This window comes from Myotis myotis, unplaced genomic scaffold, assembly GCF_014108235.1.
Source record: "Myotis myotis isolate mMyoMyo1 unplaced genomic scaffold, mMyoMyo1.p scaffold_m19_p_1, whole genome shotgun sequence".
Lineage (NCBI taxonomy): Eukaryota > Metazoa > Chordata > Mammalia > Chiroptera > Vespertilionidae > Myotis > Myotis myotis.
In genome coordinates this window covers 139,385,949-139,401,251 of record NW_023416313.1, presented here as the reverse complement: position 1 = coordinate 139,401,251, position 15,303 = coordinate 139,385,949, and the positions used below count along the sequence as shown (strand labels likewise).

The window sequence follows — 15,303 nt, the reverse complement described above, 5'->3', positions numbered from 1 at the left end:
AAGGTGCAGATGTAAGACAGAGAATGACAGGCTTAAGGAGCTACAGATAAAAATGGAGCAAAAAGTTCAAGGGACCAGGAAACAGCTTTAAACTAATAGGTAAGGGAAGGTGAGATCATGAAGTTAAAAAAACCATATTAAAAAGCCATATTGAGAGAACTGGACTTTAGTTTTAAGACAGTTTGTTCAGAGAATAGACATGATTAAATTCATGCTTTAGAAAAATCATTCTGGATGTAGTGAATCAATGAACTTTAGAATTTTATACAATCAACATATTTAAATTTTTTGTAGTCATATTAAGTACACTTTAACGAATTTGTTGTTATTCTTGATGCATGGCTTAAGAATGAATACTGTAAATTTGAACCCAAACAAATTCTTTTATTCCCCAATAAAATGGACACATATTACAGAGCAAAGCATTGTGCTAGCTAATTAAGCAGGGGCTGTGTGTGTAGGGAGATAAATAAGTAGGTAGGTAGATAGATAGATAGATAGATACATATATACACACATAGATACCATATATAGATACATAGAGTGTGTATGTATGTATATAGTCCCTTGTCTCTCATCACACAGTTGAGAGCTCCACTGTTGGTTTTGTGGAAGATATGTATTATACAAGTTTATTAGGAACTTATATGAATATATAAGATTAAAAGGCCTTATAAAGAGTGTTGCATAGTTCATTAATTTATTAATGTTTTACTGGCTCCAACATTACCAATAAGCAAAACAGATCTGTGTCTAGTCTCATAAATAATTTATACTTGTTGATTATCTACACTAATAAAAGAGAAAAATGGTAATTGGCATACGGCGCTACCCTTTTCATTGGCTAATCAGGGCTATATGCAAATTAACTGCCAACTAAGATGGCAGTTAACTGCCAACAAAGATGGCAGTTAACTGCCAACAAAGATGGCGGCTAACTTGCATATGTAGGCACAATGCAGGGAGGCAAAAGGGAAAGCAGGAAGAAGCCCCCTGCCACTGACAGTGATCGGAAACCCAGGGGGGAGCTAAGAGTCCCCTGCCCAGGCCTAATGCCTCAGCCAGAGGCATTAGGCCTGGGCAGGGGCGGAGCCTGCAACCGCGGGGAGCTGGGGATCCCCTGCCCAGGCCTGACACCTCTGCCGGAGGCCTCAGGCCTGGTCAAGGGGCAGATCCGGTGATTGGTGATCGGAGGGTGATGAGGGTCAACTCCTCTGGCCGAGGCATCAGGCCTGGGCGGGGGGCTGGGTGGGGTGCGGAGCCGGGGATTGGAGGGATATGATGGTCCCCTTGTCCAGGCCTGAAACCTGGGTCAGAGGCGTCAGGCTTGGGTGGGGGGTGGAGCAAGCGATCAGAGGGAGATGGGGGTCCCCTGCCCAGGCATGATTCCTGGGCCAGAGGCCTCAGGCCTGGGCGGGGGTCAGAGCCAGTGATCGGGGGGAGATGGGGGTCCCTTGTCCAAGCCTGACACCTCTGGCGGAGGCGTCAGGCCTGGGCAAGGGGCCGATCAGGTGATCGGAGGGTGATGGGGGTCTACGCCTCTGGCCGAGGCATCAGGCCTGGGCAAGGGGCACAGCCAGCAATCGGAGGGGTCTGGGGGTCCCCTGCCCAGGCCTGACGCCTGGGCCAGAGGCATCAGGCCTGGGCTGGGGGCAGAACCAGTGATGGGGGGAAATGAGGGTCCCCTGCCCAGGCCTGACGCCTCTGTCAGAGGCGTTAGGCCTGGGCAAGGGGCTGATCCTGCGATTGGAGGGTGATGGGGGGTCAATGCCTGAGGGCTCCCAGTGTGTGAGAGGGGCAGGCTGGGCTGAGGGACACTCCCCCCCCCCACCCAGTGCACGAATTTCGTGCACCGGGCCCCTAGTCTATATGTATAAAACCCTAATATGCATATAGACCGAACGGCAAAACAGCCAAACAACTGGTTGTTATGATGTGTGCAGAACATGGTGGGCGTTGGCCGCGGTGGGATGGTGGAGCAGGTGAGCGGGGGCACCAGACCAAGGCGGGGCGCTGGTCACTGTCATCTAGGGGAGCCTCTGGTGGTTACTGAAAATTCTATGCTTCTTTACGCTGGCCCAGCTCGCACCTGCTGCCAGTACCAGAGCCGCTGCTTGCACCCGGCTCTGCTCCTGACCACTCAGCGCCATCAGCAAGTGCAAGCAGCGGTTGCTGGCCCCGATTGTGCCTCAGGGCTTTTCCACCTCCCCCTGATCCTGAGGGGCAATCAGGGCAAGCAGCCACCTCTCATACCCACTGCCGGCAAAGGCACTGCTCATACCCGCAGCCGGCGCCTGGAGCTGCCACTCGCACCCGCTGCCAGCACCCAGCGCCAGTCCCAATCACTTGGTGCCATCAATGGATGCAAGTGGTGGCTGCCAGCCCTGATCACCCCTGAGGGCTTCTCCACCTCCCCCTGCTCCTGAGAAGCGATTGGGGTAGCAGCCACCGCTCATACACGCTGCTGGCGCCGGCCCCAATTGCTCCGCGTTGTCAGCGTGGAGTGGGGCTGCTGGCAGACAGGGGACTGGGGGCTATGGCAGGAAAGGCTGGGCAGGGGCACAGAGGATGGGCCGAGACCCACCCCTGTGCCCACTGCAGCCTTGAGGCCCACAGTTCCTTTCAAGGTGCATGAATTTGCACACTGTGCCCCTAGTTATTTTCATAACAGTGATGATCTTTCTGTGGCAAAGATCCTGAAAGTTAATGGGAATTAAAATCTATTAGGCTCACTTCTAGCATTAAGTCATGACCTTCATTTTCATTTAGCTTTCCCTTTTATTGTGACAGTGACTGAGGTGATACTGACTTTGGCAGAGTGCTTGTGTATTCATATTCATACTACAGGCCCAGTGCATGAATTCGTGCATGGGTGGTCCGGCCGGCCTGGCCCCAATGGTGGATTGGGGCTGGGCCTGTTGGGAGGAGGAGATGGAGAGAGGTTGGCTAGCCAGGGCTGGGCTGGCTGGGGGGAGGGGCCACAGGCGATTGGCAGGTGGGCTTCTCCCTCAATTGGGGTGGGGAGCCGATTAGGGGTGGGGCCAGCCATGGGGAGGGGCTTTGGGCGGTGGGCCAGCAAGCCCTGCCCCCGAATGGGGTGGGGGGGGCGATCAGGGGTCAGTGGCTTGGGGAGGGGCCATGGGAGGTTGGCTGGCCAGCCCCACCCCCGATTGGTGAGGGGGGGGGGTGATCAGGGGCAGAGCTGGCTGGGGGGAGGGGCTGTGGGCTGATCAGGGTGGTGAGGGCTGATCAGGGGTGGGATCGGCCATGGGGAGGGGCTGCAGGCAGTTGGCCAGCCGGCCCTGCCCCTGATTGGGGTGGGGGGCCGATCTGGGTTGGGGCCAGGTGGGGGGGTTGGCCGGTGGCCCCACCCTCGATTGGGGTGGGAGAGGCTGATCAGGAGCAGGGCCAACTGGGAGGAGGTTCGTGGGAGGTTCGCTGGCCGCAGTGGACGTCATGGTGACTGGTCGTTCTGGTCTTTATGACGTTCTGGTCACTGGCTTTTTATATATATAGATGGGGTGTCAGTCCCCAGATGCCATCCCTCTGAAGTAGGTACTCTTGTGCTTATGGGAGACTATGAAGAATTCCTACTGGCCCACTCTGCCCTAAATCTGGTACCTATGAGATGAATGATAATGAGGTGAAGATCATAGATGGGAAAGGTTTGTCTAAATGCTGAAGAGATCTTTCCTTAGATATCTACCTGGCATCCCTGACCCATGCATTCTTTTTTTGTTCCTTCCCATGTGTTTTGCTGGCTCTGCCCAGCATCCATTGAACAATCATCAGATCTTCCCACTTTCTACTACTAGAGGGACATTAGAAATCACTGAGTCAAACCAGTTCATGTTACATATTTTTTTATTCATTTAATAACCATTTACTGATTGCCAACCCTTGTTGTGGAGCTGTGGATATATTGTTATATTGTTGTTAGTTTTGTGGAATACGTTTACCATGCATATATTTGAATGCATATAATTAGTGAAGTAGTATTCCAAGAATGATGAAAAGCAATTGAGGTACAGGTTCAGGCTGCTATTTTCACAGTTATGTTGCAAGTAAGTAGTATTAAGGTTTTCACAATGTGAGCTCTGCAATTTTTTACAGATTTAATTGGAAGCAATTTCATACATTTGCATGTTTAAAGTCAGTGTTTAGTCTTGTAACAATATGCTATATGAGGGATAAAGGAACAGTGAATTCTTAGCCATCTGCTTTGTGGATATTTTTCTATGAATTAAAACACTGTCTCCATTGTCATCTTTCCCAAAGCTGTGGATTCCTGATCCTATTTGTTTGTGTTTTTAGTGTGACTCCATGAGAACATTTCAAAGACTGCTTAGTTTTATTTGTTTCTGTCAGCACACTGGAATTGTGGGAAACTGGAAGGGAATTAGAATAAAATTCTTGAATTTATCAGAATAAATTCAGCTGTGAAAGATTTATAGAATGAAGAGGGAAATGACATAAAACATGCCGATAAACTAGAATAGTAGATGTCTTTCCAATAAAGGCGAATGCATTTGCCCTTCTTGGAAATTGGTTGAGTTTCAAACCACATTAAAGAGTAAATTTGAAAGTTGAGAAGAAAGTGGCAAGTTCTCTCTCTTCCTGTCCTGGCTAAAACAAAATATATGATTTTTTAACTTAAATATAGAGCAGACCATATCTTGTAAGCAAATTGGCAAACACCTTACTAAAACAAAACCAGCCAAACAAATGAAAAACACTGTAGGGTAAAAATCACCTTCCTATATAATAAAGAGCTAATCCTATATAATAAAAGACTAATTTGCAAATTGACCGAACAGTGGAACAACTGGTGAAACAACCAGTTGCTATGATGTGACTGACCACCAGGGGACAGACACTCAATGCAGGAGCTGCCACCAGCCCAAGCGGGGCCAGTGAGCGGGCAGTGCCAGGCCAGCCAAGGCAGGTGCCAGTGGGGACCCTCCGATAGCCCCACCAATCACCCCACAGATTGGCCTCGATCGCTGGCCAGGCCTAAGGACCCTACCTGTGTACGAATTTTGTGCACCAGGCCTCTAGTAAGCTAATTAGACCAAAGAGCAGAACAACCATCTGACAACCTTCTGGATGAAGCCGTGGCTGCAAGGGCCGAGCCCCTTGCATGAATTTCGTGCATCGGGCCTCTAGTCTATAACAATAAAAGCACAATATACTAATTAGACTGGGCATCATTATGGATGTCCTTCCAGATGACCTTCTGGATGATGCCTGGGCTACGAGGGAAGCCAGGGTCCCAGGTGCCTGCCAGCGGCTGAAGGGAAGCCTGGGTTCTGGGTGCCAGAGGGAAGCTGGTGCCGGCAGCCAAGGGAAGGAAGGACTACTCTTGCACGAATTTCGTGCATCGGGCCTCTAGTTGTGTAATAATGTGTTATACTGAAATGTTCTGTATTTTAGTTACTGTGATAGGCATTTTTTAAAATTTATTAAGGGTAAGGGATATTAAAAATAGTTGCAGTTTATAGATGGAAAAACTGAGTTTAACAGAGGTTAAATGAATGCTTTGTAGGGAAATAGGATATAAATTTAGGAATAATTAAATAAAACAAACAAAACCAGCTTTTAACTGTTCTCTGTTGTAATAATAATTCTTCTCCCCCTCTATCCTGTCTTCCCTCCCTTCTTTCCTTCCTGCTTTCCTTTCTATTTTCCCTAAATATTTATCAATTTTCTATTACATATAAGGCGCTAATCATTCAAAGAAGAATAACACATTAGGAATCACATTCAAAATTTCATGAGATTCATGGGATGACAGGTGCTGTTATTCTTATTTAGTAGGTGATATTATTGCACCCATCTTACAGATGAGAGGACTGAGATTGAGAGAGATAAAGTCACACAGGTAGTGCTAATTATTAACAACAATAAAGTGACTAAATTACCCATCAATAAAGTGAATAAGTCACTGTCTGCATAAAACATAACCTTCATCCAAGAAACTGCTTCATGACATATTAAATGGAGGTATATTTTAATTTAGACATTGCTAGGAAGCCATGGCAAGCTAATGACACTATACAATTATATGTGATATTTATGAAATTAAAAAGGATAGTAAAAACAATGGGCACTGTTACCCTACCTCCATATCCACCTGAAACTTCATTACTTCCATGCTTTAGAAAACTATCTGGGAATGTGGTCCAGAAGAAAGCAATAGGATTACATACATTGGTATAACTAAGCAATATTTTAAGAAATGAAACTTATTAATTATTGATCTGCTCTCAGAAACTTCTGAGAACTTTGTTTTTTAAAAAAATTGCTTCTGCATGATGAAATCTGTAACAATACTTTTGAAAAATGCTCTTTAATAACCAACTGGGTTAAAAAAATATAGGTAGATGGTTGTCACTTGGTCTTTAGGATATGAAATAGATATGCCATGTGCTGTTTTTTTTTGTTTGTTTTGTTTTTCAGGGAGGGATTTTTTTCACATTAAAAATGCAGTCTGAATTAAAAATAGTTCCCCATGAGTGACAATCCACCATGCACAGAAATAGTTGGCCTGGGCGGGAACAGGATGGGAGAGGGTTTACCTTGGAGCATTAAGTGTTTTTGAGTGCAGTATTTTGTTTTCCAAACAAAGGACTGGGTAGGGAAGGGGTCTTCAGGGGAAGACCTAGGAAAAGGGAGCCATACCCTATTCTCTGATATGTAGTCTCATGACTGCCCCTTATTTTCTAGCTAGACAGTGTGCCTGATCTTTAGGTTCTATGACCGTGAAAATGGGAACCAAAGCTTTCCCAGGGCTACTGTGTCCCAAACCTGTCCAGAAACAGGTGGCTGACACTTTCAGTGTCTAAGTTTTACCCGAACTCTCAAATTCCTATTTCTCTACCCATCATAGAAACACTTTTTCTTAATGCTTCTCTAACCTCGCTCAAGTAGCCACAGTGCTGCGCCTTTATGAGAAATCGGGTAGAAAATAATGCAAATTTCAACTAGTTAGTAATTTAAATATCAACTAATGGGATAGCTTGGAACTTACCCATCACTTATAATGCACTTTTAAAAATATTTTTTTATTGATTTCAGAGAGGAGGGGAGAGGGACAGAAACATCAATGATGAGAGAGGATCATTGATCAGCTGCTTCCTGCATGCCCCACACTGGGGATCGAGCTCGCAACTCAGGCATGTGCCCTGACTAGGAATCAAACCATGACCTCCTGGTTCATGGGTCAATGCTCAACCACTGAGCCATGCTGTCCATCTCGGCTATAATACATTTTCAAAAAGGAGTAATTTCTGAATACTAAGCCACTAAATTAAAAAAATAAAAACACAACCTGCCTTTAAATTGGAATCCCCAACATTACCGTATTTTTTCATGTACAAGACATTATTTTTTTCTAAAATCATTAGACTGAAAATCGAGGGGCGTCTTATACACAGAAGTCAGCCGAGGAGGGAGCCTGGTGGGTGCGTAGCTGCCCTTACCTTGTCAAACAGGCTTCCTCCAACCATGACCCTTATTGTTACTGACGTCAGCTGATGCCGTAATTGGAGGTGGAGGTGGAGAGTGCACAGATGCAACAGGGATCAGAGCATTCTGAGCCCATAAAGATGTCAAAAAATAAAAAAATAAATACTGGTAAGCGATTGTCTTACTCTGCAAAATTCAAACTGAATGTAACCAGCTCTGTAAAAGAGCATGGAAATAGAGCTGCAGAGAGACAATTTGGACCTCCTCCCACTGAGTGTATGATCAGACAGTGGAGAAAACAGGAAGAACAACTCCTTAAGATGCCAAAAAAGAAGACCTTAAGAGGAAAACCAGCAAAATGTTTAAAATATTGATTTCTTAATTTGGGGTTGGAAAAGTGGGGGGCGTCTTATACACAGAAAAATATGGTACTTTCTTTAAAAATTGTATAAAGTGTGACTTTATTTGGCTGTCTCATTCCTTGGTGATTTTTGGCTTCTGACTTTGTTATTTAAAGATCCTGGTCCAGGTATGCAGCATTAAAGCCACAAAATTCCATTTAGATCATTTTGGCAGTTAATACTGTTTTCTCACTTTGTGCAGTATAATTGCCAAAAGGATATCTCTCATTTTGATAAAAGTTTCTCCCTAAATATACTTGAATAGTAAAATAATAATATGAGTGAACATTCATTAAATACCTATCCATGTGTCAGACTTGTGTTTTACATATATTACCTCTTTTGACTCTCACAACAGCGCTATGACATGGCTTATCATTATTCCTTTTTTACAGATGAAGGATCACATGACTAACTAGTGCTAGAGGTAGAATTTGACTCCGAAGCTTGGGCTTGTCATCACTGGAGTCAACTGAAGCTACATAATCAGAAGAAGAAGTTACATGAAGGCGTAGAGATACATTCCAAAATGTCATCATTCATTCATGTATTGCAGGGGTGGGTAACATCCGGCCTCCAGGCCTTAGAAGGCCCGCAAAATCATTTGGTTTGGCCCTGCCAAGGCGTTAGCAGTGAGTTAATTAAATGTTTGACTAAATATAGCAGGCTAATTTTTAAGTTGATAATTTGGTATGGCCCTTGAATGATGTTATAAATATCCAAATGGCCCTTGGCAGAAAAAAGATTCCCCACCCTGAAATTTTATTCAACAGATATGTCTTGAGTGCTTGTTCTATGCAGATCACAATGCTAAGTGTTGCAGATATCCTGGTGAGTCAGCCATTTTCTATGTGATTTATACTGTTGTGGTGCATACACACTAGTGGGAGAAACAAGGTAATGAAATAACCACAGAGTATTTATTTAAACATTGAGACAAATTCGTAAAGGAAAAACAACATAGTTTTACAAGAGTCTCTAAGGAAAGATTCTGACTTAGGTGAGGGTTTGGAATTTTGAAGAAATACAACTTAATCTGAGGTCTGAGGGGGTAAGAATTCATAAGTTACAGGGTATTATAGGTGGGAAACTTTCCTGACAGAGGAAATAGCATGTGCAAAGGCCTGAGGCAGGCAGACACTGTGGTCCAGTGAAGCCATGTTTGTTCTTGGAAGGGTTTGGGTTTACTTAGCAGGACACTAATAAAGAACTTTAAGCAGAGAATTAACCATAACAGATTTGTAAAGCTTACTCTAGTGGCAATGTGGAGAACAAACTGGAGTAGGGGATATGTCCGTTTAAAATAATATCTAATGAACCACAGAAAATTATGGTACCAAGGTCAGAGTATGGACATTTGGTAGTTATGTACCTTCTTTTGGCTCAGGCTCTGGTTATATAAAACAATAATATAGACCCAACACCGGAAGAAAGTTGTTGGGACATTTATTTATTTATTTATTTATTTTTATTTATTTATTTTTTAATTTATTGCTTAAAGTATTACAAAGGGTATTACATATGTGTCCATTTTATCCCCCCCCCCCAGACAGTCCCCTAGCCTCCCCTATCCCCCAATGTCTTATGTCCACTGGTTATGCTTATATGCATGCATACAAGTCCTTTGGTTGATCTCTTACCCCCCTACCTCCTGCCCCCCAACCCTCCCCGGCCTTCCTGCTGCAGTTTGACAATCTGTTTGAGGCAGCTCTGCCTCTGTATCTATTATTGTTCAAAAGTTTATAATGGTCTCTATTATCCATGAATGAGTGAGATCATGTGGTATTTTTCCTTCATTGACTGGCTTATTTCACTTAGCATAATGCTCTCCAGTTCCATCCATGACGTTGCAAATGGTAAGAGTTCCTTCCTTTTTAGAGCAGCATAGTATTCCATCGTGTAGATGTACCACAGTTTTCTAATCCATTCATCTACTGATGGGCACTTAGGCTGTTTCCAGATCCTAGCTATGGTGAATTGTGCTGCTATGAACATAGGGGTGCATATATCCTTTCTGATTGGTGTTTCTGGTTTCTTGGGATATATTCCTAGAAGTGGGGTCACAGGGTCAAATGGGAGTTCCATTTTCAGTTTTTTAAGGAAACTCCATACTGTCTTCCATAGTGGCTGCACCAGTCTGCATTCCCACCAGCAGTGCACAAGTGTTCCTTTTTCTCCACATCCTCTCCAGCACTTGTCGTTTGTTGATTTGTTGATGATAGCCAGTCTGACAGGTGTGAGATGGTACCTCATTGTTGTTTTGATTTGCATCTCTCGGATGATTAGTGACTTTGAGCATGTTTTCATATGTCTCTTGGCTTTCTGAATGTCCTCTTTTGAAAGGTGTCTATTTAGGTCCTTTGCCCATTTTTTGATTGGATTGTTTATCTTCCTTTTGTTAAGTTGTATGAATTCCCTATAAATTTTGGAGATTAGGCCCTTATCAGATATGACATTGGCAAATATGTTTTCCCACACAGTGGGTTTTCTCGTTGTTTTGTTGATGGTTTCTTTTGCTGTGCAGAAGCTTTTTATTTTGATGTAGTCCCATTTGTTCATTTTCTCTTTAGTTTCAAGTGCCCTAGGAGCTGTATCAGTGAAGAAATTGCTTCGGCATATGTCTGAGATTTTGTTGCCTTTGGATTCTTCTAGAATTTTTATGGTTTCCTGTCGTACATTTAAGTCCTTTATCCATTTTGAGTTTATTTTTGTGTATGGTGTAAGTTGGTGGTCTAGTTTCATTTTATTGCATATATCTGTCCAATTTTCCCAGAAAGTTGTTGGGAGATTTAAATGAAAAAGAAATAGTAGTAATTAACCATCCCCATTTATAGAGGAGGAAACTGAGGTTTAGAAAGGTGAAATGAGGCCTTTCATCATTATTATTTATCTGGATGATACAGAGTGAGAGTGAGGGGAGTAGGAGATAAAGGTAAGTTAAAGGTCTGAAGGAAGAGAACATTGCCAAAACACAGCAAGCAAATGAACAGAAAAACCTATAGAGAGGTCAGAACTCAGGGTAACCTGGTTGAAGGGACACAGGGTGCAGCAGCTACATGAGGTCCAGCTTCAGTTTGCTCACCTGGTTTCTCCTTCAGGAGAACGGAGATCTGTGGATGTAACAGTTCCGTTTCCATCCATCCTTCGTCTCCTAAGGGACTAGATAAGACCAGGCTGTCCTTCAGCCTGGTTCACATAATGGGATTCCTTTCATCCCGAACAAATCATCAGTGAAAAATTGTTGGCTGTGTGATGCCAGAAACTGCGTTAGTAATGAGACTAAAACCTTAATTGCATAATTAAAGATTAAAAAACTTAAAATACTTGCTTGTACTACTATTTTTTAGCATAGAGAAGTTTCAAACTGGCCTACCCCAAATTATAAATAACATGGAGGTGGTATCTAGTATAAACAAATGGAAGCAGGGGTGGGGGTGGGGAGGCGAGGGGAGAAAAGCACGCAGAGTGATGGGAGCTAAGATGATAAAGTTTTGGTACTGAATAATTTTCTCCAGGAGTTTGTGTGTTTACCTTAGAAAGGGTGGGGCGAAATAGAAGCTAGTCTTGAATTGCTTTTGTTATATGCAAATTCACATTTCACCTTCCTGGGATTTGTGAATATATATTTAACGTGACAGACTTAGTACACTTTAGAAATACTTATTGAGCATCTACTATGAGTTAGCCAGTTGTGGTAGGTGGAGTGATAGCAATAAGCAAAAGAGACACTCATGGAGACGTTATTCCTACATTGATTTGTTCCCAGAAGTTTTATTACATCATTTAAAAAATGTTTATTAACTGAACAATGCATTATTTTAAGATAGAACATTAAGGCAAGAATAGATATTTTGGGGTTGACCTTGACCATTTCTATCGAAGCTTTATTCTCTAGATTAAAGAAAAATCTTTGAATATTTAAGAACAGGATATTATATAAAGTAATGTGATAATTGAGTAATATGCCATTCTGTATGTCAAACCAGAAGCAACGGAGACTGATGCATTTTGACCTTCTTAGCGGCCTCTGCTGAGATTTCATTTGAACAGCAGCTGAGTGTAATTGATGTTCCATTTACTGAAACCACTGCCATTGTCTGTTTCAGGGCCGGCTCGATTCTCTAACGGAAGTGGATGACTCAGGACAGCTAACTATCAAATGCTCTCAAAATTACTTGTCTCTGGATTGTGGAATTACTGCATTTGAACTGTCTGACTATAGTCCAAGTGAGGATTTGCTCGGCGGCCTGGGTGACATGAGCCAGGTCAAAAGCAAACCCTTTGACTCTTGGAGCTACGGTGAGATGGAGAAGGAGTTCCCTGAGCTTATCCGAAGTGTGGGGTTGCTGACGGTGGCCACTGACCCCATCGCTTCCAACTGCAGCGAAGCAGTGAGTGAGGGGGCAGCTCAAGGTTCTCTCTCGGCAGATGATAAAGGTGGTTGTGAAGAAAACAAGGCTCCCGCAGTCGAGGAGCCACCAGGCTCAAAGCAGGGCATGTCATCTCCAGTGGAAGCCCTGACAAATACTGGCCAGTCCTTTTCTAAGACCTCGAAGCAAGAATCCAATTCTCCCTCCCAACCTGGAGCAAAGAACCAACAGCCTCTTCCCTGTGAGAACACAACCCCCAAGCGATCCATCAGGGACTGCTTTAATTATAACGAGGACTCCCCCACACAGCCCACGCTGCCAAAAAGAGGGCTTTTCCTTAAAGAGGACGCTTTTAAGAATAACCTGAGAGGTGCTGACGGAAAGAGGCAGATGGTTGATCTCAAGCCCGAGATGAGCAGAAGCACCCCTTCCCTGGTGGATCCTCCTGACAGATCCAAGCTCTGCCTGGTGTTGCAGGCTTCCTACCCCAGCAGCCCTTCAGCCGCCAGCCAGTCCTACGAGTGTCTGCACAAGATGGGAGGCGGGAATCTTGAAAACACAGTCAAAAGTCACATGAAAGAAATCTCCTCCAGCCTGGGAAGGCTCAACAACTGCCACAAAGAGAAACCTCGACTTAAAAAGCCACATAAGAGCCCAGAAGAGGTGCCTCCGTGCCAAACCCCTAAAGCGGGAACTGGTTCCGGCAAGCAAACCGAAATCACCAGGAGCTCCAGAGTGCCGAACGGAATTCCCTCTTGTACTTCCAAGGCCGTGGAGGGGCCAGAAACCGATTCTGCTTCTACATCCTCTCTTGAGCCGTATCCTCAGAGCAGTTGGAATGCCAAATTACCAGCGCAGTCAGAAACATCCAGTTCCCCACCATTTACTCAAAGCAGCGGATCTCCTGTTGGCTCGGACAGTGTCATGTCTCCGGTACCCCTTCTTTCAAAACACAAAAGCAAAAAAAGTTACTCCTCCTCCCCAAGTCACGTCTCAAGGAATGGTCAGGTTGTGGAGGCCTGGTATGGCTCCGATGAGTACCTGGCACTGCCCTCTCACCTTAAGCAGACAGAAGTATTAGCTTTGAAGTTGGAAAACTTAACAAAGCTTCTGCCTCCAAAACCCAGAGGAGAAACCATTCAGAATATCGATGACTGGGAACTGTCTGAAATGAATTCAGATTCTGAGATCTATCCAACGTACCATGTTAAGAAGAAGCGTACAAGGCTAGGCAGGGTGTCTCCCAGTTCATCCAGTGACATAGCCTCTTCGCTGGGGGAGAGCATTGAGTCTGGGCCCCTGAGTGACATTCTTTCTGACGAGGAGCTGTGTATGCCTCTCTCTGGCATGAAAAAATACATGGATGAGAATTCAGAGAGAGCTTTACCTTCTGAGAAAAATGAGAGCCATGCTGCCAAAAAATCTGCTTTAATTCAGAAACTTATGCAAGATATTCAACACCAAGACAATTATGAAGCCATATGGGAAAAAATAGAGGTAAGCTAGTCTAATTAATCTGAGTGATTTCTTACCTTACCTGATTTTTGGAAGTCATGCTGGAAAAAGTTCAACTCTCTCCACTCATGTAAAATGTGTTGCTATTTTTGGTAAACATAACTGATTCCCCAAAGACAGAAAAAGCACATGATCACTGCACTGTGACAGAGTATGTGTCATTGAGAACATCCCTTGTCAATGTATTAGCTTGGTGTACCCCTACCTGGTATAGAATTCTTGTTTGTAGTGCCCAAACCTAACACAGCACCTGATGAGTGGTGGGACCCTGTGGATGGAATACAGAGTAAAGGAGAGCAGTAGCTGTGCAAACACCCATGTCTCAGGAATATGTGAATAGAATATTCCAGTTGCCCTCAGTGCTTTTTCACTTGCTTGTTCTAACTCCAGAATAGCTTCCACAACTCCATTGTTAACTTCCTGTAGAAATAGACCAGATATTTTTTGGAAACTTTGTTTTGCTTCAGTCTTTCTCTTCTTTGAGGCCCTTGGCTAATAACCGTGCTACCTATACTCTGTACCACCCATGGGCTCTGAGATGGGGACTTGATATTTTCGGTAAATCTGTACTTTTAGAATGAATTATTAGATGTGGTGAAACCTTTGAGGACAGACATCAAAATCCTCAGGACTGAGCTTTATACTATAGGATGTGATTTAAGACTGGATAAAAGTATAGAGTAATTCCCCTTATCCACAGGGGATCCGTTCTAAGACACCTAGTGGATACATGAAACCAGAGACAGTATTGAACCTATCTATATACTACATTTTTTCTATACATACATATATACATACATATGATAAAGCTTAGTTTATAACTTAGGCACAGTAAACAATAACTAACAATAAAATAGAAAAATTATAACAGTATACTGTTCTAAAAGTTATGTGAATGCGGTCTTTCTCTCTTAAACTATCTTATTATAACTATCTCTTACTTGCAGTAAATGGCTTAGTGTCACTCATATTAGGGGACTTCTTGCTGGCGTGTTGATATAGGCTCAACGTTTTCTACTGCAACACATTGCTGTCAGTTGGAAAATGCTTTTTGTTCATATCTCCCACCCACAGATTGCATATATTTTTTTTTCCATCTTAACCAAGCACTTATCACACACTAGAGCCATAACTTTTGCAGTTGGAGGTGCAACAGCAAAACGAGCATGGGTTTCTTTTTCCTTCTTCACAATCTCATGGATAGAAGATGTGTTCTTACTATAAATTTTAGTAACCCAGCATATGATTTTTCTACCTTTATTATTAAGTAGAGAACTTTTACCTTTTTACCTAAAAAAAGAAGTTTAGGGTTTCTCTTTGGCATATCTGAATTTCCAGCATCACTACTCTTGTGCTTTGGGGCCATTATAAGTAAAACAGGGGTCACTGTGATACCATGACAGTCAATTTGATGGCCTAGACAGCTACTAAGTGACTAATGGACGAGTAGCGTATTACAATGTAGATACACTGGACAAAGGGATGGTTCACATCCTGGGCAGGATGGAGTGAGATTTCATTATGCTACTCAGAACAGTATGCAATTTAAA

At 43.5% G+C, this 15,303-nt stretch overlaps 1 protein-coding gene across 2 annotated transcripts in view; it reads left to right on the top strand.

The window, feature by feature from the left end:
• AKAP6 (A-kinase anchoring protein 6) overlaps positions 1–15,303 on the top strand; it is a 410,196-nt gene that overhangs the window by 83,015 nt on the left and 311,878 nt on the right. For both annotated transcript variants that reach the window (XM_036353461.1, XM_036353459.1), the window contains exon 3: positions 11,975–13,735. In XM_036353461.1, the coding sequence (XP_036209354.1) occupies positions 11,975–13,735 (1,761 nt within the window). The remainder of the gene's footprint in view (positions 1–11,974; positions 13,736–15,303) is intronic.